The sequence below is a fragment of the Carettochelys insculpta genome, chromosome 1 (genome assembly GCF_033958435.1).
Source record: "Carettochelys insculpta isolate YL-2023 chromosome 1, ASM3395843v1, whole genome shotgun sequence".
NCBI classification, from domain to species: Eukaryota; Metazoa; Chordata; order Testudines; family Carettochelyidae; genus Carettochelys; species Carettochelys insculpta.
This window is the reverse complement of record NC_134137.1, coordinates 104,634,198-104,660,034: the sequence shown is the minus strand read 5'-3', so window position 1 is coordinate 104,660,034 and position 25,837 is coordinate 104,634,198. Positions and strand designations below refer to the sequence as shown.

The following is a 25,837-nucleotide window of genomic DNA, read 5'->3' as shown; positions in this document are numbered from 1 at the left end:
CAACCAAGCAGTTGCCGTTCAGGGTGGCCAGCTCCCACATGTTGATCGCCACCCTTTTCTCCAGGGGGAGCACAGGCCGCATGCCGGTGTCCTGGTGGCAAAGTGCTGGTGCTAGCCACCGCACAGCTCCATGAAGGTGGCCTGGGTCATCCTAAAATTTCAGAGCCACGGATCATTGTCCCACTCTTCCAGGACGATGTTGTCCCACCATTCCTCGGTGGTGGCGTACTGCCAGAGATGACAGCAGGTGCAGGGCAGGGGGAGCTCTGGATACACCATGGAGGGAGCCTGCAGGAGGCCAGCCATGTGTTGAAAGGACATCAATCCACGTTTTGTGTGTAGTCGCTTACCCCTTTCGACGTCACTTGCATAGTGATGAGCTGTGGAAGAGGACCTCAGGAGCACACCTCGTTTTACATGGACACACCCATCCTGCTTTGGTGCTCAGCATGATGAGATTTCTCATCCAACTGCTCATTTTGTTCGCTGTTGGATTCCCCAGTCTCTTTGTTGTTGAAGCAGAGGGTACTAAAGGGTTTTATCCTTGTTGTGTGAATCAAGGGTGGCAAAGCTGTATTTGGCATACCCCCACTGTGGCACGCACCCTCAATTCAATGGCACTTGCTGTACAAGGGAGGTGGATTCTACTCACCAGGGAAGTGTGTGTTGTGATGGTTAGGTGATTCCCCCAGACTGCCTTGTGTGCACCTGCAATGAGGTTGCCTCACTAATAGCTGAAATTACTGAGAGTTAAGTGCTGGGACCTGATGAGATCCTAGTGAATTGGTGACTGGCTGGCAGGGTGGCCAGTAGTGAGGTGTGAAGTTTGTCTGGCAAGGTGATGGATGGAGAGGCAGCATGACGAGCCAGCAGAATGGCTGATGAAGAGGAGTGGATCACCATTGGGCCAGTAGTGCAGCCAGTGAAGAGGAGCAACAAATGGGTGCCCAGGCATCAGAATGAGTAAAGTGCCTTCTTAACCCGCTCCTCCCAGAGCGGGAGGTAAACACTGCAGATGCACTGCTGGGCTCTGGGTCTGTACAGAATGGGATGCAGTGCATGTTAAAGTCACTTTTGGTTTCAAAACAAGAAGCAGCCAAGTAGCACTTTAAAGACTAGCAATATAGTTTATTAAGTGAGCTTTCATGGGACAGGCCCACTTCTTCAGACCATAGCCAGACCAGATGGTCTGAAGAAGTGGGTCTGTCCCACGAAAGTTCACCTAATAAACTATTTTGCTAGTCTTTAAAGTGCTACTTGACTGCTTTTTGTTTTGATAGTGTATAGACTAGCACGGCTCCCTCTCTGTTACTATTCACTTTTGGTTTCTGGATGTAAGAGCCTGATGGAAAAGGATGCTGCCCAACTTACTTGTGGGGAGGGTCTTTTGATACTGGTTTATCAGCCCTGCTTGAAGTGTTTTCCCAAGCTAATGCTGCATTGCTTCCCTCCTTTTATTAAACATTTCTTTGCTACACTCAGACACAGTGCTCGCCAGTGGGGAAGGATTGTCTCGCAGAAGCACCCAGCTGTGGGATGTGATTGTCCCATGTTATTGGGGGACAAGTGCTGGGTTTATGTTGTATTGTTGAAAAGAACCCCCTAGGTCAGAGATCAGCAACCCCCAGCACTGGTGCTCAGAGTGGCATGCAAACTGATTTTCATTGGCACGTGAGGCAGGAGCTCAGCCCCCACTCTTCCTCCCCAAAGCAGCCAGGAGCTTGCTCAAAGCCATGCCGCCTGTGGATTAACAAAAGACCAGCTAATGCTACCAGCCACCACCTAACCAGTAAAGCTCTGCACCTTAATTTATTTGCTAATGAAGCTGTTGTAAGTAGGATTGTTAGTAACTTTAAAAAGTTTCATTGACTCTTGGACCATATCTAGAGCTCAGAAGGTCAAATTTTGGCACTCCCCTTCAGACAGATTGCTGACCCCCTGCCATAGATATTACACTCAGTCCCTGTTGCTGCCAGTGCCAAAAGATTTTCATGGCTAAATGCTACCGTTGTATTACTGAAGCTTTTTAATGCAATACTTGTGAAGGAGTCTTTCATACGAGTTTTGTAACAGACCCAATCTAATCGACATGAGCTGGCAGGTGCAGGGAGTGTGGCTAAAGACTAGAGGAGCCAGTGCCTTTCCCTCACACTTCAAACCCTGGTACAGCAATTGCTTCAAACTCTTTCACAACTGTTTTCAAAGTAATTTGTTGCAATATTAAAATCAGAACAGCTGGTCTTCAGTGAAAGAACCAGGGAGAAGATTTTCCATAAATAACTTTGGAACTAGATAAGGAAATTCAAGAAGTATGGAACACCTGAATGACTACTAATTATATATATTTAACATCTGACAGTGTGGGACAAATCCTTGATTTTGGGGAGCCTCCACAGTTTCAGAAGGATGTCTCTAATCACCATCCTGTGCTCGTTTCAGTACTATGTATTTCTCTGATGTCAGTAGAGGGCAAAAACAGGGTAAGAAACCTGGAATGTGAGGAACTTTGTGGGGGCTAAACTACTTATCTGATCATTTGTGTAGGGAAAGGCTAGAGAGGAAAAAACGAACTTTAACTTTGCTCTACTTACACTGTGCATAATACATCTGCAGGGATGTATTTTGCTCTTTCTGTGTGGCTAGAAAGAACAAGAATGTTATGAAAAGCCACACCATTAACAGGTTACAGCCCTTGTCTTTAGCTGTTAGGAGTAGATTTGTTATTTTTTGTTAGTTTTGCAACCGTATAGTAGCTGTGGGTGTCTGCTTTATTTTTCTTTGCCTCCAAGTCTACAAGCTGTTGCTTCACTGCAGATGCCACCACCAGCCAGTGAATAAACATTTAAAAAACTAGAGGGCTATTTTACTTCTAACATGTGTAAAGGGTTTTGATTTTTTTTTCAAATTGGCAAACAAAAAAGCCTTGTATTCCCAATCACCCTAGGCGCAGTGTGAGATCAACAAGTTTAACAAAGCACATGAGACAGACAAGACACAGAGAAGTAGTAAATCCGAGAGTGTGCTCCCATCATGAACTTCTAAAACCCTTCGGGACTTCTCCCCTCCCTCATCAGCTTCTTTTCACTCCTGATGTCATGTGCTAAACACGAGGATTTAGGCAGTACTAATCCTTCTAATGAGGGTTTCTCCCACCCTCTATATAAATCCTTAAAGTCTTGGCAAGCATTACAGAGCAAAGGGCTTTTGAACCACATTCAAGGCAATTATAGTCAAGGCTTAAGCAAACACACCAAATGCCAACATCATAAGTAGTGAGGGAAATTCTATGAGTCAGTCAGAGCCTGGTCGGCTGTGAATCTGGAAGAAGTGCAGTCTCATCCTATTCAGAGGCTGTTAAGGAAACACTCTTGCTCTTGTGCTTGATTGCCAGAAGCCAAACTCGGTGCAGCAATGACTTCCCAGCTGCAGAGGGTGAGGTGGCTCTGCTCTGCTCTCCTGGGCTATCTGAGCTGCTACTGCACGCCATGGGCAGATGCACAATTCCCCCACGTCTGCATGACAGTGGAGGCACTGCGGGCCAAGCGTTGCTGCCCAGCGTTGGGGCAAGAGCCAAGCAATGTGTGTGGCTCCCAGCAGGGCAGGGGACTGTGCAGGGAGGTGCAGGTGGACACCATGCCATGGCGTGGCCCGTACACCCTCCGCAATGTGGATGACCGGGAACAGTGGCCCCTGAAGTTCTTCAATCAGAGCTGCCAGTGCACAGGTGAGAGGAAAAGGACAGGGACATATTAACTCTGCTCCAGAGAAGAGCAAATCCCTGATTGTGGTGAAGGGATCAGGAGAGCTGATCCCCGCTGCACTCTAAATATGGCCAAGCCGTGTTCTACTGGTGAGAGAGGAACATGAGCTCCCCTGGACGCTAAACAGGGCTTGCGTATGGTTCTCTCATGCTTAAATTTTGTTGTTTTTTTTCCTGTATGTACTCATAGGTAAGGAGCCTTCCCCTCTACTATTGTTACATGGTTTCTCCATAAAGACGTTCCCTTGCCCATGTTTAAATCTGGTTTGTTAGGGTGGATAGGCAGGGTTTGTGATTGTTAGTGATGTGTACGGATGAAGCTGTATGCCTGTATTAGCACATGTTGAGCTGGGATTCATTACTACCAAAGAAACGTATTTTGTACTGTCTGCCCTGAAAATGTCCTGGATATCGGGAATCCCAGCTGGTAAACTTGCAGTGCTGACAGGACCTATTGTTAAAAATTGTGCTAACGTAATAGGACTGGGTAGCACTTTAAAAATTGTGCTAACGTTAGGATGCATTCAGGAATTTAGTGCAAATCTTGAAAGGTAAGTGAGTTCTGTCCACGCTGCAAAATGGAACAGTGGTTTAACTTTGTGGAGGGAAAACCATATTGTAGCAATGCAGATGACTTTGCAGTGCAGAATAACCAAAGCAGCCCCATTGACGTCAAGTCTTGGGTACACTATATATCATTAAGTCCTCAATACCATATAGTACATGGACTTGGGTGGGATAGTATTAAGCCTTCATCCTGCAAACACATATATATGTATTTAACTGTATGTACCTGCATAAGCTTTTAAAAATGGGGCATTTGATCATAAACTCTGTGGGGCAGAGACCATGTCTTTTTTCTAAGCAGCTGCATAGAACTACATACAAAGGATAATATTTACCGAACTTTATTACGGTTGAAAAGTCAGACACTCAAAAGTTAGGAAAATGCCAGAATTAAGTTTGCCTGAATAAGCATAATTTGCTCCTCTGCCTCTTGAGGGTACGTATTTTTTATTACATGATGACATACCAGTTTTTCCCCAGGACCCTTGCTTCATTCAGTGCACAGGATATGAACAGACAGTGCTCTCTGAATGAGCAGCTAGCTTACATGTTGGCAAGGGCCGTCTTGTATTCACATGCATTGCAGCTCTTGAATTATTGCGTTTTTTACCAAATTAAAAAAAAAAAATGTCTGTTCTTGCTCTTTTGGTTGCCAACCCCTGGTCTAGCCAGTCCCAGTTCTTCCCTTAACTGGCTCCCAGTCTTAGGCATACTCTTTGGCCTTCTCATCTGTTCTCACTGTTTAACCCCTTCCTAGCTCCTTGTCTCAGTCTCTGTTGAAAATCTCCCACTGTGCCATATCTCTTCCATAGCTCCGCCTCATCTCCCCTGCACCCACCCCTCTATTCAAATGGGAGAATTGGTACGACAGCAACAAGATGAAATTCAGTTATGGCAAGTGCAAAGTACTTAATTTAGAAAGAAAATAAGTCAAATGCACAGCTGCAGAATGGGGGCCAATGGGTAGGCAGTAGTACTGCTGGAAAGGATCTGGGATCATTGTGGCTCACAAACTGAATATGAGCCACTAATATGATGTAGCTGCAAAAAAGGCTACTATCCTTTTGGGGTGTATTAATGTGAGCCGATGCCCAGGTGCCAGCTGAAGGTCCGGTGGGGCAAAGGGGGTGATGCCGCACCAGCAACTACGCTAAGCAGCCAGGGCAGGCTGGGTTCTTTGGTTTGCGTTTAGTTCGCGAACAGCAGCAAGAGGAAAATTACACTTATTAGAGGCTTTAACAATTACCTTTTATTTATACAAAGATAGAAACAATTTAACTTAAGAAAAGTTTTAGACAAACTAGCTAGCTTAAACTAATACAAGTAATGTGTACACAAGAAAGGCAAGTTGCAGGTGTGATTTTCACCCCTGCCTCTTAGACCTGGTGGAACCAGAGTCTTTCCCTCAATTCCTATAGGAAAGAAGTGTAATACAGGTGTAATTCTTACCCCTGCCTCCTAGATCCAGTGTGACCCAGAATCTTTCTCTCAATCCCTCGGGAAGAAGTAGATACGAACCAGGCGTCCCCAGTCTCGGGAGTCAATACCAGACCTGGCCAGCAGGTGTAGGTGATTGGAGCTCAAAGGGGGGTGGGCTGCCAAACCCCTCTTTATACCCCTTTGGTCACATAGGCTTCTTCCTGGTCTCAAGTGGCCAATCGGGGAGGAATGTGTTTGAACCCCAGGTTTCCCAGGGAAGGTGCAAGGCTCAATTTGCACCTGTGAATTGTGGACAATTGGGCACCTTTGGAGGTGATGGGCGGAGGTTCCCCATTCTTCCTGGGGCAGTGATCAGGTGTGTCAATCACCGATATCAGCCAGAAGAACGGCCATTAGCTAGCCCATTCACTGTCTGGTTTCTGTGTAAGGTAGAGAGTCTGGGTGAGACAGCACACCTGCGTTCCCAGGGCATCAAAGGCTGCCTGTCTCCCTCTCTGTCTCTCTCTCTGTCTCTCCCAGTCGGGGGGAGAACAAGAAAAGGCCAAATGGGGGGTTCATGTCTGGCTACATTTAACAGCAAAATTGTATGTAAAACCTGGAGGTAATTGTCCTGCTGAACTGGGGCCGGTGAGGCCACAGCCTGAGTATTGTGTCCAGCTCTGGCAGTCACACATCAAGAGAAAGTCTAGACTAGAGCAATGCAAATGATTAAAGCTGATCGATGAGGAAAGGTTAGAATAACTGGGCTTGTTTAGTCCTGAGAAAAAACAATTGAGGAGTAATGTGAAATAAAGTTTCAACTATATTAAAAGCTGTTATAAAATGGTCAGTGATCAGTTGTCCTTCATGGCCCCTGAAGGCAGGGCAAGATGTAATAGGCTTAATCTGTGGTAAGGGAGATATAGGTTAGATATTGGAAAAAAACTTTCTAGCTAAGGAATAGTTAAGCTCTGGAATAAGTTTCCAAGGAAGGTTGCAGAAATACTGTCCCTGGTGGTTTTTAAGAAGGATGTTGGACACCTGGTCTAGGTTTACTTGGTCCTTGCTCAGTGCGAAAGGCTGGACTTGGTGACATCTTTGATTCCTTTCCATCCCTATTTTTCCATGATTCTCTGATTCATGAATTCTTTCCCTACTGACGCCTAATCCCAACCTCCTTGTCCAAACACTCCCGGTCTTCTCCCTCCCTCCAGCTCCTCTTCCATTCTCAGCATTCTCCCTCCAAGCCAAATGACTATCAGTCGCCCACTTCTTTCCCTTCTTGGCTCCCAGTCTCCTCAGTGGCTTCTAAATCTCCACTCCCGCTGAGGCCTAATCCGAGTTTCCTTGCTCAAACAGTCCCAGTGTTACCAGATTTCTTATATCAATCTACTGCTTTCTTCTCTCCACCCTCAGTCCACCTTTCGTCTCTTCTGCATTTCTTCTCTATTCGGCCTCGGCAATAGCACAGGATGTCACTGAGTGCACACGAGAGTCAAGACCCATTGTTTCAGTTTTGGTGTCCAGCCGCTCTCTGGTCTGCAATGGTTTGGAGCAGCCATTGCAAGGGAAGTCCAGCTTTGCCTCTGTAACTCTAGATTGGAACATGCTCTGTCACTGTGGGCATGGTGCGTGTATAGTCTGGTTGGCATGTGGATCTCTGAGGAGTGACACATGATCAATTCTGATGAAGCCTTTGGTGATTCTACTGCCAAAACTTGAAATCTCTACTGAACATGTGCCAATGGTCATTTTTCAAAGGCTTGTCACGTGGCCAGTTTGGGACAGATTTTCACAAGGAAGCCAAAAGGCACAGACAGGACACTCCCCTGCCAAATTTAAGGGCCCTGCTCCAACCTCGTGCTGTTCAATAAAAGAACATAACATAAGAATGGCCATAGTGGGTCCGACCAAAGGTCCATCCAGCCCAGTATCCTGTCTGCTGACAATGGTCAATGCCAGGTGCCCCAGAGGCAGTGGCTCTTCTGCCATCGTCTCCAGCCTCTGATAAACAGACATTAATGGACCTAACCTTCATGAATTTATCTAGCTCTTTTTTAAACCCAGTTACAGTCCAAACCTTCACAGCCTCCTCTGGCAAGGAGTTCCACAGGTTGACTGTGTGCTGTGTGAAGAACTTCTTTTTATTTGTTTTAAACCTGCTGCCCATTAATTTCATTTGGTGTCCCCTAGTTCTCATATTATAGGAACAAATAAAGAATTTTTCCTTATTCATTTTCTCCACACCACTCATGCTTTTATATACCTCTGTCATATCCCCATTTTAATCTCCTCTTTTCTAAGCTGAAAAGTCCACTCTCTTTAATGTCTCTTCACATGGCACCTGTTCCAAACCCTGAATCACTTTAGTTGCCTTTTTCTGAACATTTTCTAATGCCAATATATCTTTTTTGAGATGAGGTGACCACATCTGTATGCAGTATTCAAGACGTGAGAGCACCATGGCTTGATATAAGGGCAAGAAGATATTCCCTGTGTTACCGGCTATCCTCTTATTAAGGATTTCTAACATCCTGTTTGCTTTTTTGACTGCCACTGCATGCTGAGTGGATGTTTTCAGAGAACTATCCACAATGACTCCAAGATTTCTTTCTTGATTAGTTTTAGCTAAATGTTACCAGCACAAATTTCTCATCCCTTCAACACTCAGGGACATACACATCTTTACCCAATCCCTAGGGCTCAAGGCATGACCCTGTTAATTTAAACTCCCACCCTTACCCAATTCCTAGGGCTCAGGGCGTAATTCCCTGCAGGTCTGCAGGATCTGTGCCACTGAAAAAGCCTTACACAGTAATATTCTTATTCTCTATTTATTTACAATTGCCAAGAAAGCACAATACATGCTAAGCACACAGTATCATGCTCACCAATCCTCATAAAGCAGGCATGCAGACTTCCACTGTTGGGACAGATAAAGTCACTCTCTGGATGCTATCAAAACAACAAGCAGTCAAGTAGCACTTTAAAGACAAACAAAATAATTTATTAGGTGAGATTTCGTGGGACAGACCCACTTCATCTCAGGGTCTTGGGGGGGCCTGGGGGGGGGTGAGTCTTTAAGGTGTTCCTTCTTCCCTCCTGTTTGATGTTCTGTTCTTTTCCTCCCCCTTGATGTTCTGCTCTTTTTTTTCTTTCTTCTTGAACCCCTGTTTTTAAGTAGTGAAACTTGAGTCCTGCTTAGCTATACCTTGACCAATTATTTTAGTACAATTTTACTAACCAGTCATAGCCTACGGTAACAGAATTACCTAACCAATCCTAAGCCACCACCTTAACTGATTTACACCTAACAAATTTAATTATACAGCAGACAGGAGCAATTACAAACCATCATCAGAGTATGGTCCTTCCACCTCAGTTATTGATAAGTCATTGCCTGCCAGACGAAATGCTGTTAACTAAGTTTTCTTTACCCATCTTGAGATCTGTTTAACAGTGGTTGGCTTTAGAATGTGGTCTTCTTCTTAACACCTGATATGCTACTATTGTGCTGAAATGTAGATGGAATGTGAGTAAGTGACTTGTAGCTTCAGACTAACATGGCTACCTCTCTGTTACTTGTAGCTTCATAGTTAATGGCTGCTGCTCTTTAATCGGGCTGCAGACAAGCTATAGGCCTCTCAAAATGGCTAGGGAAACCATATCAGTTATACTGTTACATAAATTAGCCCCCATCATATTGTATGTATAGCTGGGGTTATTTTTTCCAACGTGCATTACTTCACATTTATCCACATTGAACTTCATGTGCCATTTTGTTGCCCTATCATTTAGTTTTGTGACATCTTTTTGAAGTGCTTCACAGTCTGCTTTGGTTTTAACTATCTTGATCAATTTACATTTACATGGCAAGTGTAATGGATGTCTGGGTATCTGATTTCAATTCCTTTGCTCAGCCCAGGTCACCTGACCAGCGGGCTGCATTCCGTTGACAAGTCCCAAGTTTCTGAAATATGGATTCAATGTCTGGGCTTCTGGTTACCATCCCATTGTTTAGCCCAATACCCTGGCTGGGGCTAAGTTCACACCTCTTATTGTGAACCTTAGTACTAAAACATCGCTAATGCAACTACAGAACTATAAGGCATAACTCTACCTGCAAACATGATACAGACATATAAGTAGCATACATAAATTCAGGACATCCTCAGCTTTCATTAAACATGTAACTTGGCCCCTACAGCACAATATTTGGGGCCAATATATACATTGGGTGCATAAAATGGCTTCCATATCCAATATAAAAATCCAGTCATGTGACGCACATCACAGTTTACCCCTTTCTTCTGATCATTTATGAATAAGTTGGATAGGATTGGTCCTAGGACTGAGCCTTGGGTAACACCACTAGTTACCCCTCTCCATTCTGAAAATCCCCCATTTATTCCTGCCCTTTGTTTCGTGTCTTTTAACCAGCGCTCAGTCCATGAAAGTATCTTCTTTCTGGTCCCATGACAACTTAATTTATGTAACAGCCTTTGGTCATAGACCTTGTCAAAGGATTTCTGTAAGTCTAAGTACTCTATATCTACTAGATCCCCCTTTTCCACATGTTTGCTGATCCCTTCAAAAAACTTTAATATATTAGTAAGGCATGATTTCCCTCTACAGAAACCATGCTGACTTTTGTCCAATAAATTATGTTCTTCTATGTGTCTGACGATTTTATTCTTTACTATTGTTTCAACTAATTTGCCCGGTCTTGACATTAGATTTACTGGTCTGTAAATACCATGATCACCTCTAGAGCCCTTTTTGAATATTGGTGTTACATCAGCTATCTTCCAGTCATTGGGTACAGAAGCTGATTAAAAGGATAGGTTACAAACCACAGTTTATAGTTCCACAATTTCACATTTGAGTTCTTTCAGAACTCTTGGGTGAATGCCATCTGGTCCCAGTGACTTGCTACTGTTAAGTTTATCAATTAGTTCCAAAACCTCCTCTAATGACATCTCAGTCTTGGACAACTCCTCAGATTTGTCATCTACAAAGGACGGCTCAGGGTTGGGAATCTTCCTAACATACTCATCTCTGAAGATTAAAGCAAGGAATTCATTTAGTTTCTCTGCATCCAGTTTTGGCTCCCGTCCCCTACTACAGAAAGGATGTGGACAATTTGGAGGCAGTCCAGCAGAGGGCAAAAATTATTAGAGGGCTGAGCACATGATTTATGATGCAAGGCTGTGTCTACAGAAGAGACAAATGAGTCGGGAGGTGGGGGGATTTGAGGGCAGCTTTCAACTATCTGAAGGGGGGAAAGGGGTGTTCTAAAGAGGATAGAGTCTGTTCTTAGTGGTAATAGATGATAGAACAAGGAGCAATGGTTTCAAGTGGTGGTGGGGAAGGTCTAAGTTGGATATTAGGAGGGTGGTGAAGCACTGGAATGGGTTATCTAGGGAGGTGATGGAATCTCCAACCTTAGATGTGTTTAAGGCAAGGCTTAATGAAGCCCTGGCTGTAATTATTTAGTTGGGGGTTGGTCCTGATTTGAACAAAGGGGTGAAACTAGATGACCTCCTAAAGTCTTTTTCCAATCCTAATATATGATTCTATGATAATAGCAATCCAGCACTGTATATTTTCTAAACACTTGACAAATAAGAATAATGTTAATAAATTACATTACTATCTATCTTTTCATTCTGAAAGGTCCCCAAATGCTTCTCAAATGCAATTATCACAGGTAGCTATCTGAATCTTGATTCAGGAGAGCACTTACTCACATGCCCGAGTTTAAGTGTTTAAATACTTTTCTGTACAGGCAAGTTTCCTGCCCTGGGCTGGTGCACAGCATACTTATTTATATTTGATATGAGGGTGTGCCCGTGGCGAATGTGAGAGAGTGTGTGTGACAGAGAAATAGCCGTGTTAGTCTGTATTCTATCAAAAAAATATTATAAGGTGATCTGAAGAAGTGAGTCTGTCCCACAAAAGCTCATCACCTAATAAATTATTTTGTTTGTCTTCAAAGTGCTACATGGCTATTCTTTGTTTTGATAGGCTGTGTGTGTGTGTGTGTGTGTGAGAGAGAGAGAGAGAGAGAGAGAGAGAGAGAGAGAGATTGTGTGAAAATTCTGGCCAAGAACAGCTTTACTACTCTTATTGCAAGTATCATGGGATTTTAAATGTGCCTGCAGAACAGAGAGGGGCTTTTTTTCTAAGCGGTCATACAAAAGCCCTCTGATAATAATTTATCTGCTGTGGTTAGAGTGACCAGATGTCCCAATATTACGGGCTTTGTCTTATACAAGCCACTAGCTGATGGATCCAGCATTGCTCAGGTTTCCAACTGAAGTAGTTTTTTTGAAAATGAATGAAAAGTGTACATGCTGTTTTCAATGACCGTATTTTTCATAAATAAAGAAAAATGAATCATAGAATCATAGAACATTAGGACTGGAAGGGACCTCGAGAGGCCATCGAGTCCAGCCCCCTGCCCCAATGGCAGGACCAAGTACTATCTAAACCACCCTTGACAGACATCTATCTAACCTGTTCTTAAATATCTCCAGCGATGGAGATTCCACAACCTCCCTTGGCAATTTATTCCACTGTCTGACCACCCTGACAGTTAGGAACTTTTTCCTAACGTCCAACCTAAACCTCCCTTGCTGCAGTTTAAGCCCGTTGCCTCTTGTTCTACCCTCAGAGGCCAAGAAAAACAAGTTTTCTCCTTCCTCCTTATGACTCCCTTTTAGATACCTGAAAACTGCTATCATGTCTCCCCTCAATCTTCTCTTTTCTAAATGAAACAAGCCCAATTCTTTCAACCTTTTTCATAGGTCGCATTCTCTAAACCTTTAATCATTCTTGTTGCTCTTTTCTGGACCCTCTCTAGTTTCTCCACATCTTTTTCGAACTGCGGTGCCCAGAACTGGACACAATACTCCAGCTGAGGCCTAACCAGAGCAGTGTAGAACGGAAGAATGACTTCTGGTGTCTTGTTCACAACACACCTGTTAATGCATCCCAGAATTATGTTTGCTTTTTTTGCAACAGCATCACACTGTTGACTCATTTAGCTTGTGGTCCACTATAATCCCTAGATCCCTTTCTGCTGTAGTCATTCCTAGACAGTCTCTCCCCATTCTGTATGTGTGAAACTGATTGTTCCTTCCCAAGTGGAGCACTTTGCATTTGTCCTTATTAAATTTCATCCTGTTTACCTCAGACCATTTCTCCAATTTATCCAGATCATTTTGAATTATGATGCTATCCTTCAAAGCAGTTGCAACCCCTCCCAACTTGGTATCATCTGCAAACTTAATAAGCGTACTTTCTATGCCAATATCTAAATCATTGATGAAGACATTGAACAGAACCAGTCCTAACACAGACCCCTGCGGAACCCCACTTGTTATACTTTTCCAGCAGGATTGAGAACCATTAAGAACTACTCTCTGGGTATGGTTATCTAACCAGTTATGCACCCACCTTATAGTAGCCTCATCTAAATTGTATTTGCCTAGTTTTTTTATAAGAATCTCATGAGAGACCGTATCAAATGCTTTACTAAAGTCTAGGTATACCACATCTACCGCTTCTCCCCTATTCACAAGGCTCGTTATCCAATCAAAGAAAGCTATCAGATTAGTTTGACAAGATTTATTCTTTACAAACCCATGCTGGCCGTTTCCTGTTACCTTACCACCTCCCAAGTGCTTGCAGATGATTTCTTTTATTACCTGCTCCATTATCTTTCCTGGCACTGAAGTTAAGCTGACTGGCCTGTAGTTTCCTGGGTTATTCTTATTCCCCTTTTTATATATGGGCACTATACTTGCCCTTTTCCAGTCTTCTGGAATCTCTCTCGTCTCCCATGATTTTCCAAAGATGATAGATAAAAGCTCAGATACCTCCTCTATCAGCTCCTTGAGTATTCTAGGGTGCATTTCATCAGGCCCTGGTGACTTGCAGACATCTAATTTTCCTAAGTGATTTTTAACTTGTTCTTTTTTATTTCAACTTCTAACCCTACCCCTTTCCCACTAGCATTCACTATGTTGGGCATTCCTTCATCAGACTTCTCAGTGAAGACCGAAACAAAGATGTCATTAAGCATCTCTGCCATTTCCAAGTTCCCTGTTACTGTTTCTCCCTCCTCACTGAGCAATGTCCCTACCCTGTCCCTGGTCTTCCTCTTGTTTCTAATATATTTATAGAAAGCCTTCTTGTTTCCCTTTATGCCTGTAGCTAGATTGAGCTCATTTTGTGCCTTAGCCTTTCTAATCTTTCTCCCGCATTCCTGTGTTGTTTGCCTATATTCATCCTTTGTAATTTTTCCTTGTTTTCATTTTTCATACAATTCCTTTTTTATTTTGAGATTGTGCAAGATCTCCTGGTTAAGCCAAGGCAGTCTTTTTCTATATTTTCTATCTTTCCTACACAGCAGGATAGCTTGCTTTTGGGCCCTTAATAATGTCCCTTTGAAAAACTGCCAACTCTCCTCAGCTGTTTTTCTCCTCAGTTTTGCTTCCCATGGGACTTTACCTACCAGCTCTCTGAGTTTACCAAAATCTGCCCTCCTGAAATCCATTATCTCTATTTTGCTGTTTTTTGTTCTACCCTTCCTTAGGATTGTGAACTCTATGATTTCATGATCACTTTCACCCAAGCGGCCTTCCGCCTTCAAGTTCTCTACCAATTCCTCCCGATTTGTTAAAATCAAATCTAAAACAGCTTCCCCCCAGTAGCTTTTTCAACGTTTTGGAATAAAAAATTGTCTCCAATACAATCCAAGAACTTACTGGATAGTCTGTGCCCCACCGCATTATTTTCCCAACATATATCTGGATAGTTGAAGCCCCCCATCACCACCAAATGTGGTGCCCTGCTTGACTTTGTTAGTTGTTTAAAAAAAAAAAAAACAAAACCTCATCCACCTCTTCCACCTGGCTAGGCGGCCTGTAGTAGATGCCTAGCAGGACATCACCCTTGTTTTTTACCCCTCTTAGTCTAACCCAGTTAACAGAGTTAATAGATTGAAGCCTGCAAAACGGGCTCGTATTTTAAAGACAATGTAATTATGGCAATTGACTGAAAAGAATCTGAAGGAGATTCAGCAGGGCCAGAAGGCCTTACCTCTGGCACTGGACTATTTGCATCTGACAGAAAAGCTAGAGTAGGAGAGAGTATGTCACAAATGCATAATTGGAAACAGTTTATAGTAACTTATTAGCAAAAACATATGAAGCTGAATAAAGTAAAACCAGTGATTATATTCTTTAAAATGATGACATTAAACATTCAAAATTCGCAGGCATAACATCTTAAGTGTTGTGTGTTGCATCAGAACTTTGAATACATGAAGGAAAATTTTAATATATGCAACGCTTCATTGCTGCTTTCTCTGTCATACACCAAGTACCAAAATCTGTGAAAGATTATTTCCTGGCTTAGTTTCCACCTCAAAACTCAGTGTGTTTTAGTACATTTTTTAAAAAAAAATAGATATTCAAAAGAGAAAGGCAACAAACTAGCATTCAAATGCAATGAGTCTTTATTATATAACCCTTAACTACCTCACTAGATATATAGTGCTCATTTCTCACTCAAATTTATCTCATTTCCACACAGATTTGGTATGCACACGTTGAAAGGTTAAAATAGAAGTGCAGAATCAGTACAAAGATGGTAAATATGGCTGCTCATCCCAAATGATTAATCAACCTAGACTCTTCAGTTTTGATTTCAATGAACCAGACTTGCATCTTAGCAATTACCCATGCTATTTAAATCAATTTAAAAAGGTACATACGACCATTCAGATTCCAGTTGTTTTCCATAGATTTTTAGAACAGCAAGAGCTACATTCAAGTCCTTATGCTCCAGTAGTTCTCTCACTTTATCTGGATTAAGGCAGGTGAACAGAACCATGCAGCAGTAGGCAATAATTTTCTCATCATGGTGGTTGAGGCAATTCAAGAAAATGAAGGCTTGAGTGAAGGTTCAGAAGTGAAGGGGGCAGGCGGAGCGGGTGGGGGGGGGGCGCTCAAGGCAGAGGGTAGGGGTGCAGAAGTGAAAGCAGGGGGAAGGTGCGGGAGTTAAGGCAGGGAACTCAGGACAGGGGCCTAGAAGGTGGGAGGGGTTACCAGCGCCACCTGTGGCAGTGAAGGCTGTGCTCCCAGGCCAGTGGCTCCTCTCAGGGGGCCAGGGCAGTGCTGCTTATTCAGCAGCAGCTCCTCCCATGAAGTCTGGGACTGCGCTCCCTGGCCAGTGACTCTTCCGGGGGGGGAGGGGGACGACGACCAGGGCCTCACACTTGCCTGGTGGGGCCGGGGCTCTGTGGGCTCCGTGGGCTGTCCCCAGCCTCCAGCTGCTCCCCCGGCTTAAAGCCTGTCTTGTGGGAGGGACAGCGCTCTGAGAGCAGCCCCTGCTCTGCAGCTGCTCCGGGGTGGGGGGGCGTGTTTGCTTGGAGCAGCGGCCCCCCATTCCATAGACTGCTGGAGGGGCAGTGCTCAGCCAGCTGGTCCCATTCTCCAGCTGCCCCCTGCCCTCCAATTGCTTGGGGAGGTGATGCTTTGGCTTCCAGTGGCTCCCTCCATTCTGCAGTCCACTGGCCTGGAGCTCTGGGGGCTGGCCAGGCTCCAGGAGCTGCCCCCAGCCCCCCTTGCAGCTTGTAAGCCACTGAGGTGGGGACAAGGCCCTGGGAGCTGCTCCAGCCTTCAGTAGCTCCCGCTTTGGCCCACAGGTTCTGGGGAGGCTGAGCTCTGGGGCTGCCCCCCTCTAGTGAACACCTCACAGTCTGCTGACTACAGGGGGAAACCAGTCTTTTGGGGACTGTCCCCCCATCTCCCCTCTGTGTGGTCTGCAGAGCGTCTGGGGGAGCTAGGCTGTGGGGGCTGTCCTCCCCTCCAGCAGCTCCCCACGGCCTGCAGGTTGTCTGGGTGGAGCGAGTTTCTGGGGGCTTCACCCAGGCTTCAGTGCCCCTCCCCATGGACTGCAGGCTATCTGGGGGCTGCCCCCTTCAGAAGCTCCATTGCATCCTGTAGACTCTCCACCAGGGGTAGAGGGGCAGGCTCTGGGTTTGGGGAAGGGGAGCTACTTCCACAGTCTTTATGGCAGGCAAGGCGGCAGGGCCCCAGCCCTATTGGCCTCTGTCTGGGTGTTTCAGCTTCCCTCCGTGCTCACTTTCAGTATCATGTGCCTCCTTTCTGTGCCCCTCCCTTTCACCTCCCTCTGCCCTCACCCTTTGAAAACAGCCCTATTCCAGGCACTGCACATTTTCAAGGCACTACCAAACCCTGACCTAAGAAGAAACTGCACACCAAATTTGGTGGTCCTAGCTCTTATGGGTTAGGGGGAGTTCTTGAACAAATGCACTCACAGAAGTACAGACAGACATGAACACACTCTAAAATAAATATATAGATTATACACTCCCTTAAAAAAGGTCCCCATGGTTCACATTAGCTGTCTGGTCACACCGCTTGTGGTAGAATGTCTAAGCTGATTGAAACCTTTCGTACTAAAGGGTTGCAGTATTCAAAACTTTATGCTTTAGAGTTTAAGGAACTGACTCCTCAATCCTGCAAACACTCACATGAGTAAGCCCATTGAAATCAAATACAGTTTATGTTGGGCTACTTATGGAAGTAAAGTTAAGCACATGAGTAAGCATAAGTAAGTGTTTACAGGTTTGGGTCCTATGCTTGCTGATTTGAACATGACATTGTTCATTACTTTGTTCTGTCTTTGGAGCAGTCATTTCCCTTGCATCTTTACATCCGGCTTTTCTCTTGTATTCATTAGTCACACACACACTTTTCCTCTCTTTTGTATTGGGTTCCTTTATACTCCTCCTCCTCTTTACAGTTTCCATTCCATAAATGCAGCAGTGATCAAACACAAAAAATGGGGGCAACGGTTACTCGTGACTTTAAGTAAAAGTCATCTGGACTTTATTCTAATGGAACCATATTGCTACTGAATCCCTGACTCTTCCAAGTGAATGTCAAAAGGTCTGTGCTGACTTGAGAATTGGATTGGTTTTAATAGTTTTTGCACGGTGCTTGCTGATTGTAGTACGTATGCTTTGCGTTCGTTCTGAAAATTGGGCCAGTTGCTGAGTGTCCACAATTGAAAATGTAGATGATTGTGTTGGGCTAGAATATGCCCATTAGGCACAGCATGTCTTTAGTGGCAATTTATAAGTGACAGTGCTGGTGTAAATCATAGAGCTCTCTGAGATATTGTGCTCCCGCTGCTTTGTTAGACCCTCCAGCTGACGCAGCCTAAAAGAACATTAGCACACTTAACATAGCACTGTTTCAAACAGAACTACACCAATATGCACTAAGGACCTTTTAGAATGTGTCTGTGTGGTCTACATGGAGCAATTCGAATGCACCATTTTAAACTACTGTTCAATTTACATCTCTCTAGTGTGCTTTGCTGCACAGTGTTGGCAAGCTCTTAACTATGCAGAAAAATTGCTTGATTTCAGTAATTGCTGAGTACCCAGTGGCTCTCACTTTTGGAAATCTGGCCATTTCTTTTAGTTGCTGATTGGGGAGCTGAATTCTTTTGAAGGTATTACAATTTTGGGTGCTGAGAACTTTTGAGGAACACCACTAATTGGTTTTGAGGGGCCCAGTCTAAGTAATCTAATAGTCTTCTGAAGTTTGATTGATTTTTTTATTGAATTATCCACTTAACCATACGTTTCTTTTCTCATTTTAGTCCAAAGTGCTCTAGACATAGATATGGAACCCCAGCTGTAGTTTTTCTCCGTTTAATGTTACACTAAACTGTGACCAGTGAGACCTAGTGTCTCTCCCTCTTCTTTCCAAAGAGCATTGTGGTCAAAGGCCCACTGAAAGGCTGCTTTCAGTCTCTGGGAAGGATTGACTTAACATGCCATTAAATAGGAAAATGTCAACTCTTTAAAATGGATGTAAAGTACCTTTTGGCATAAGTGTAACTGAAAGCGAACGTACGAACATTAGTTCTTTTCAGATGTAATCTTTGCATTTGTTGCGTACCTTTTCCCAGTTCATGTCAGTGTTCCTATTGTACCTAATAGTAACAGAGGGGTAGCTGGGTTAGTCTGTATTCTGACAAAACAAAGCAGCAGGAATATAGCACTTTGAAGACTAACAAAATGATTTATTTGGCGATGAGCTTTCATGAGACAGACCCATCTCATCAGATCTGAAGAAGTGGGTTGGTCCCATGAAAGCTCATCACCGAATAAATCATTTTTGTGGTCTTTAAAGTGCTGCGTTTCTGCTGTTGTACCTAATGTTCAGTTCAGCTTTTGCAAATTCTTAAAATGAAAAGGAGTGACTGACATTTTTGAGATAGTTGCTCCCTACCAGAGCGCGGGAAAAGAAGCTCATTGTTATTTGAATAAGCTGTGTTGTGAATTAGACAAAGCATTTTGCGAGCACGAGTTACAAATGGCTGCATTAGTATGTGGCCTCTGTAAAGCGACACCTGACACTAATTACACTTAGAGGCAATATCGCTACAGAACTGTTACATTCAGATTAGAAGGGTTATGTATTTGGAGCCTGTGGGCTAGATTCTGATCTCAGCTACACAAGCATAAAACTGCAGTAAGTGACAGCAGAATCTGGTATATGAGTTTTTACCCGCTAGAAGGGATTATTGTTAAGCGATCACAGCAATTTCTGGCACAGGTCCTGACAGTGGTTGGATAAGAAAGTACTTCAGAATCACTGCAAAGTTCTAAGACATTACCAGCTTTCACTTTAGGCCTCTTTTCCAATTGTCTTAATTTCTGTCTTTTGGAATATGTGCTGAGCTGATATCCCAGCATACAAAACACAATGGTCAATCACATTATTTTACCATTGCTGGTTTCAAAGAAAAGCAGATGAGCTAGTTTATTTGGTGGAAACAATTATTTTGACAATAATCAGTGGAAGCCCAATTGACAACCAAGCTGGAAAAACAGAACAAGATTTAGATCCCGTTATTTAAGTAATTCTAAAAGTATTTATTAAAGCTTAGTATCTGGCAGCATTGCCAGTAGCAATTCTAAATGCCTTCATGAAGTGATGGCAGAATAAAATGCACTTGGTAGTGATTCAGTTATTTGGCTCTATAATATTGGGAAATATTATAGAAAACATAAATATAAATATAATATAAAACTGAGCCCTATGGGATTACTGGGCTTCCTGGTACTATGTATTCCAGAGCTCTTCATAATACCAGGAAAACCTGAGCAGCAATTACTTGTCAAAAGAGGGGGGCCTGCCTGTTTTACGCATAAGGAAATGGGTGAGAAAAGGTTTGTAGACTCAGTACAACACATTTTTCATGCTATTACATATCACCGCGCCCTTTAATGATACAGATTGAACCTATCTAGTCCAGCACTCTCTCGTCTGGCAACATCTGTAATCCAGCATGATTTTAGTTAGCTGGATGACCACTTATCAAGGGTATGGCCAAGTTTCCTGTGGTCCCAAAAGTCTGTTTACAGCCGCCAGTCCTACCTCTCAGTGTTCTGTGCGGTTCGTTAGCTATAATTTGCCCCAAAATGTCTTCTAAGAGCCCAGTAAGTAGTGGAAGTGTTGGTAATGCTGCTAGACAATATTGACTTCCCATCATCCAGCAAATTTTCTTGTTCGGCATGGGTCAGGTCCCAAGAGTTCAACACTAGTCAGGTCCCAAGAGGTTCTACTTCTACTTCAGTGTGTCACCAGCAGTGAGTCCTGCAGTTTGTTATGTTTAAAATACATTTAAAGAGCAGGAGTCCTTGTCTGGAATCATTCTGTCTTTGGGCTGACTCCCATATGATACTGACTAATCTGCGCCCAGTCTAGCAAAGCAGTGCATTGGCTCTTTAACTCAGGCAGGTGAGTAGTTCCATTAAATTCAGTGAGACTATGGACATATTTAGATACTTTGCTGGATAGGCCCAGAGTTTTTAATACCTTGCAGGCTCAAGCCCTTTACCTGACACTTTGTCTTGATAACTGCCTTGTATGAATCTTGGCCCTACTGTGTTTTTGGGAAATACGCCATAGTTAAACAACTGTCAAAGCGTCCAATATTCTCATCTGCTGAACCATGCCAGAATATAAATCTCTAGGGTAAAGACAGACTAACCAATTCAATTCCTTTGAGTTTTTAGTCTGTTTCTTTTGTGGACTAGTTGATACAGATACATTTTCCTAACTTCACACTCTCTCTTAACACAGGAAACTTTGCTGGCTATAACTGTGGTGACTGCAAGTTTGGCTGGACTGGCCCCAACTGTGATGAAAGGAAGCCACTTCTTGTCCGAAAAAATGTCCATGCCTTGACTGCAGCGGAGAGAGAGCAGTTCTTAGATGCTTTAGACCGTGCGAAGAACACCACTCACCCCGACTATGTGATCGCAACACAGCACTGGCCGAGTCTCCTTGGGCCCAGTGGAATGGAACCACAAGTTGCAAACTGTAGTATTTATAACTACTTTGTGTGGCTTCATTACTACTCAGTCAGGGACACCCTACTAGGTCAGTACTCTCCTTTACTAGTGCGTCAAAAATGTAAAGAACGTGGTAAAAATGAATCACTGAACAAAGATAAGGATGGTCCTTTGTGGGTACAGTTCTAGTCTAATATCTGGATTCAGGTCCTGTCTTTGCCCTAGATTTCCTCTGTGATAATGTGCAAGTCACTTAGGTCTTGCTTCTCACAGGCAGTGCCTTTTTTGTAAAAAAAAAAAAAAATAACAGAAGCCAACATTCCTCTGGCTCCCTATCTTCCACCCCCAGCCAATCTCATGACTGGGGCCGCTGAGGTGCCAGTGCTCAGTACTGGCAAGTACTGGCACAAAACAAGCACTGCTCATAGATATTTAGGCATCTAACTCCATTTGGCTGAATTGACTTCAGTGGGAGCTAGGCATCTATATATTTTGGAGCCTCTAGTGTCTCTGTGCCTCAGTTACCCATCTGTAAAATAATGATAATAGCACTGCCATACCACATATTGCTGCTGTGAGTATAAATATATCAAAGACTGTCACACGCTGTCACGTACTGTGATAATGGAGAGCCATAAAAGTGCCTGAGATAGGTAGATAATGAAATCAAACTTGGAAAAAAAAGGTGAATTCCCCCATATGATGTTTGTAGTTTGCCTTAAGACTTTATTGCGAAAGTTGTTGCTAAATATTTGAAACTCTCCTGTAGTGCTGTGTAACAATTAAAATATAACCTGTTGTTAATCTTATATTAGTTGTATTGGATAGGCCAATACATCTGAACACTTATTTTCTGCATATAATCACTAAGGTCCAGTGTAATTGACTGGTCAAGAAAAGAGAGATTAAGTCTGTTTTCAGAAAAACAAATGCCTAATTAGGAGAACAAATTTTAAAGCCACTGTGAATAATTTTAAGTGACTAAACATGAACCTCTCTGGTCTGGCACCCTCGGGATCTGACTGGGGCTGAACCAGAGAATTTGCTGAAACACATGAGGACAATATTGTCTTACAGCATCACCAACACTTGCACTGCTTACTGGGCTCTTAGAAGACATTGAGGGGTAAATGACAGCTAAAGAACAGCACAGAACGCTGAGAGCCAGGACTGGTGGTTGGAAATAAACTTTATGGGACTGTGGGAAACTTTGACACACTCATGATAAGTAGACATGCAGCTAACTAAAATCATGTGGGACCACGGATGTTTCATGCCAAACTAGAGAAGTTCAACCTGTATTACATATCTTTTGCTAAGATCTGGGAACTTACATGCTGAAAAATATATACAGCAAAAGAAAAATTCCTAAATTCACATACATCTTCACAAACACCTTGTTGGTTGGATATATTAGGCTCTGCCAGCTAGAAAACAAGTTTTAGTATATATGCTGCAACTAGTTTAGCATAATCTGAGCTGGAAAAACTTTTTTTTTTTCCTATGGGAGCAGAGAATAGCCTGCCAACATGCTGCCACTGTGTTTTCATTCAGGAAACCATCACCCCTGAGCATTTTGTTATAGTGTTAAACAGCTGAAGTTTGATGGTGCTGTGCTGCTTGTAGAAGCTGTGGTGTTTTTGTGGAAAGACTATGGATATGGTGAATCTCCTTCCTTGCTCAAAGGAATCTCTGGCACTTCTCTCTTTCAAAACTAATAGTAGTCCCTGAATCTGTCTGCACTGAGTGCAGTAAAGAGATGCAAAACCGAGGTGTTGGAAACTCTTGTAACATGTACACAGTAGATGATGTGCAGATTATCTGTCCAATGTTTCCCTTTACTCGTTGTTTACAGAGGGTCAAATTCACAAGCTTAACTCTGCAGATATATTTTTACTTATTTTCTGCAATAAAACTATCTCAGAAGTGACACACATTTGGAACCAGATTTTTCTAAAGTGGTCATCACCCATTTTTCCCATTTGAAGCTGCTGGGAGTTAAATATTTTGAAATTCTGCATTTAGAGGCCTGAACTGGGAGCTGCGATCTTCTGAGAACTCTGCCCATATAAGCCGCGTCTACACTAGCTGCCTATTTCTAAATAGCCGTGCCAACTTCGAAATAGCGCCTGCTGTGTCTACACGTGCTGAGCGCTATTTCGAAGTTGAAATCGACGTAAGGCGGCGAGACGTCGAAGTCGCTATCCTCATCAGGAGATGGGAATAGCGCCCTACTTCTACGTTGAACGTCAAAGTAGGGCACATGTAGACGATCCACATCCCCCAACATCGAAATAGTGGGGTTCTCCATGGCAGCCATCAGCTGAGGGGTTGAGAGACACTCTCTCCAGCCCCTGAGCTCTATGGTCACCGCGTGCAGCAGCCCCTTAAAGCTCCCCACCCCCTGAGTTTCTGTGCAGGAAGTTGAGAGCGCATGCAGGCAGCAGCACAGCCACGTGCACAGTCTGCACGTCCTCCCAGAGCCCCAACCCACAACCCTGCACCCCATGGCATCCAGCCAGCACCCCAAGTGCCCACAGGGCCCCCCCCCCCGAAGGGCACCCAGAGCTCTCAGCCTGCCAGCCAGTGGGGGAAGAGGCAGCGGGGCCCCTCTTGGATGGAGGCCGAGATCTGGGACCTGCTGGGGCTCTGGGGCAAGGAGGAGGTGCTCCAGGTAATGGGGAGCAAGAGGTGGAACGCGGATGCGTTCACTCGGCTGGCCAAGGGCCTGGCTGCCAGGGGTCGCCCTGCCCGCACTCCTGACCACGTCAGGAGTAAGGTAAAGGAGCTGCGGCAGGGTTACGCCTGGGCCCGGGACATGGCCAGCCGATCTGGGGCCGCCCCTGCCACTTGCCCCTTTTACAGGGAGCTCAGGGCCATCTTGGGCCCCCAGTACACCTCCTCCCCCACCAGCCATCCTTGACACCTTGGGCGATGAGCCCTAGCAGGCCCCAGAGACAGAGTCCGCCCCGGAGGCCAGCCCTGCACCCCAGGGGCTCCCCCAGGAGCCCACCCCTGGGACAGCAGAGGAGGAGGAGGAGTCCTCCAGTGATGGGGGGCTCCAAATCGCCCTCCCCCCTGCAGCTCCAGCAGGGCGTCCACCCGATGGGTGCCCCCCGACCGTGGGAGCGGACCGTCAGGTATGTACCCCCCTGGTGCACACCCCCGGGGTTAAGGGGCGGGGACAAGAGACATGACCAAGGCCCTCCACACACCCAGATGACCATGGCCCCAAGGACAGCAGCGACATGTCCCTCAGAAGAGTCCATCAGCCCCTGCCCCCCAGCAGAACAGCACCATGCCCCATCCCTGGGGATGGGGGGAGCGGAACCTAGGGTCCCCCGGGGGAGCGGGGTCGGACACCCATCAGCAGCAGCAGCATCTCCGGGGGACAGGGATGGGGAGCCAGCAGCAGAGGGGTGGGGGGACAAGGGCCACGGGTCGGTGTCCACACTAATGGCAGTCTCCACTCTTCTTCCCCCCTCTGTTCCGCAGCTGCACCATCGGAGGGCCCGGAGAGCACCAGCGCAGCGTCAGTGGTCCCGGACAGCCCACCAGGACCATCCCACCAGGCCAGCCCCTCGGCGGAGCATGGACCAGCCCCAGGATGAGCCCGACAGCGGCAGAGCCATCCGCGGGCGTCTACGGACCCCCAGCTGCTTGCCACCCTCCGGCGTCAGCTGGAGGTGTCCGAGCGGCACCTGCAGGTGGAGGAGTGGCGGCTCGACCTCCAGGAGCGAGCGCTGGCCTGGTGCCAGGAGGCTTGAGGGGCCTTCATGCGCACTTTCCAGGACATCGCGCGGCATTTGGCCCCCCCTGCTGCTCTGCCCGCCACTCCACCCACTGCTCAACCCGCCACTCCGCCTACCTTCCCTCCACCATCCGCCGTCCTGGGGCCTGCCACCGAGGGGGACCATGGGCCTCCAGACTCCGCCCGGCCCTATCAGCCGGTTCTCCTGGCCCCCGCCCAGCCTCAACAGGGCCTCCAGCCGAGACGTGGGTTGCGCCCCCCCACGTCTGGCGCAGGACAATAGGGGGTGCATGGCCGAGGACGTTGCCCCCCAAAGCCCCCTCCTCTTTGTACATATTCCCCCATCTTTGTAAATAGTTTTTGTTCTACTCCTGTTTTGTACCTGCCCCCCCGATGTACGTAGTTCCCCCCTTCTTCTGTTAATGATTAATACAGGTTGCATGGTTTTGTTTAAAAAAATTCCATTTATTGCACAGAAGTATGGGGGGGGTGTGCTCTCGGGTTCTCTGTGGTGTGGGCGTGGGGGCACGGAGTGTTGTGGAGGATGGGGGCGTGCAGTGGGTGGCTCACTCGCAGCTGGCCCTGCCAGCATTCACCCCACAGCCTGGTCAAAATGGGCCCGCAGGGCCTCACAGACCCGGATCCCCTCAGGGTCGACCTGGCGACTGGGGGCAGCGGGTGGCTGGACATCGGCCCTGCGAGCCTCCACAGCCCAGCCCTGGAAGAAGGCTTCTCCTTGCTCTCCACCAGGTTGTGGAGTGCACTGCACGCGCCCACAACCTGGGGGATGTTGGTGGGGTCTGCATCCAGGCGGGTGAGGAGACACCTCCAGCGCCCTTTGAGGCGGCCGAAAGTGCACTCGAGCACCTGGCGCGCATGGTTCAAGCGCGTGTTGAACCGCTCCTGGCTGGCTGTGACCTGGCCC

General features: G+C 45.5%; 1 protein-coding gene across 1 annotated transcript in view; it reads left to right on the top strand.

The window, feature by feature from the left end:
• Positions 1 to 3,411: 3,411 nt before the first annotated feature.
• DCT (dopachrome tautomerase) overlaps positions 3,412 to 25,837 on the top strand; it is a 46,931-nt gene continuing 24,505 nt past the window's right edge. Inside the window, exons 1-2 of the mRNA XM_074983086.1 lie at positions 3,412 to 3,724; positions 20,950 to 21,249. Coding sequence (XP_074839187.1) covers positions 3,412 to 3,724; positions 20,950 to 21,249 — 613 coding nt within the window. The remainder of the gene's footprint in view (positions 3,725 to 20,949; positions 21,250 to 25,837) is intronic.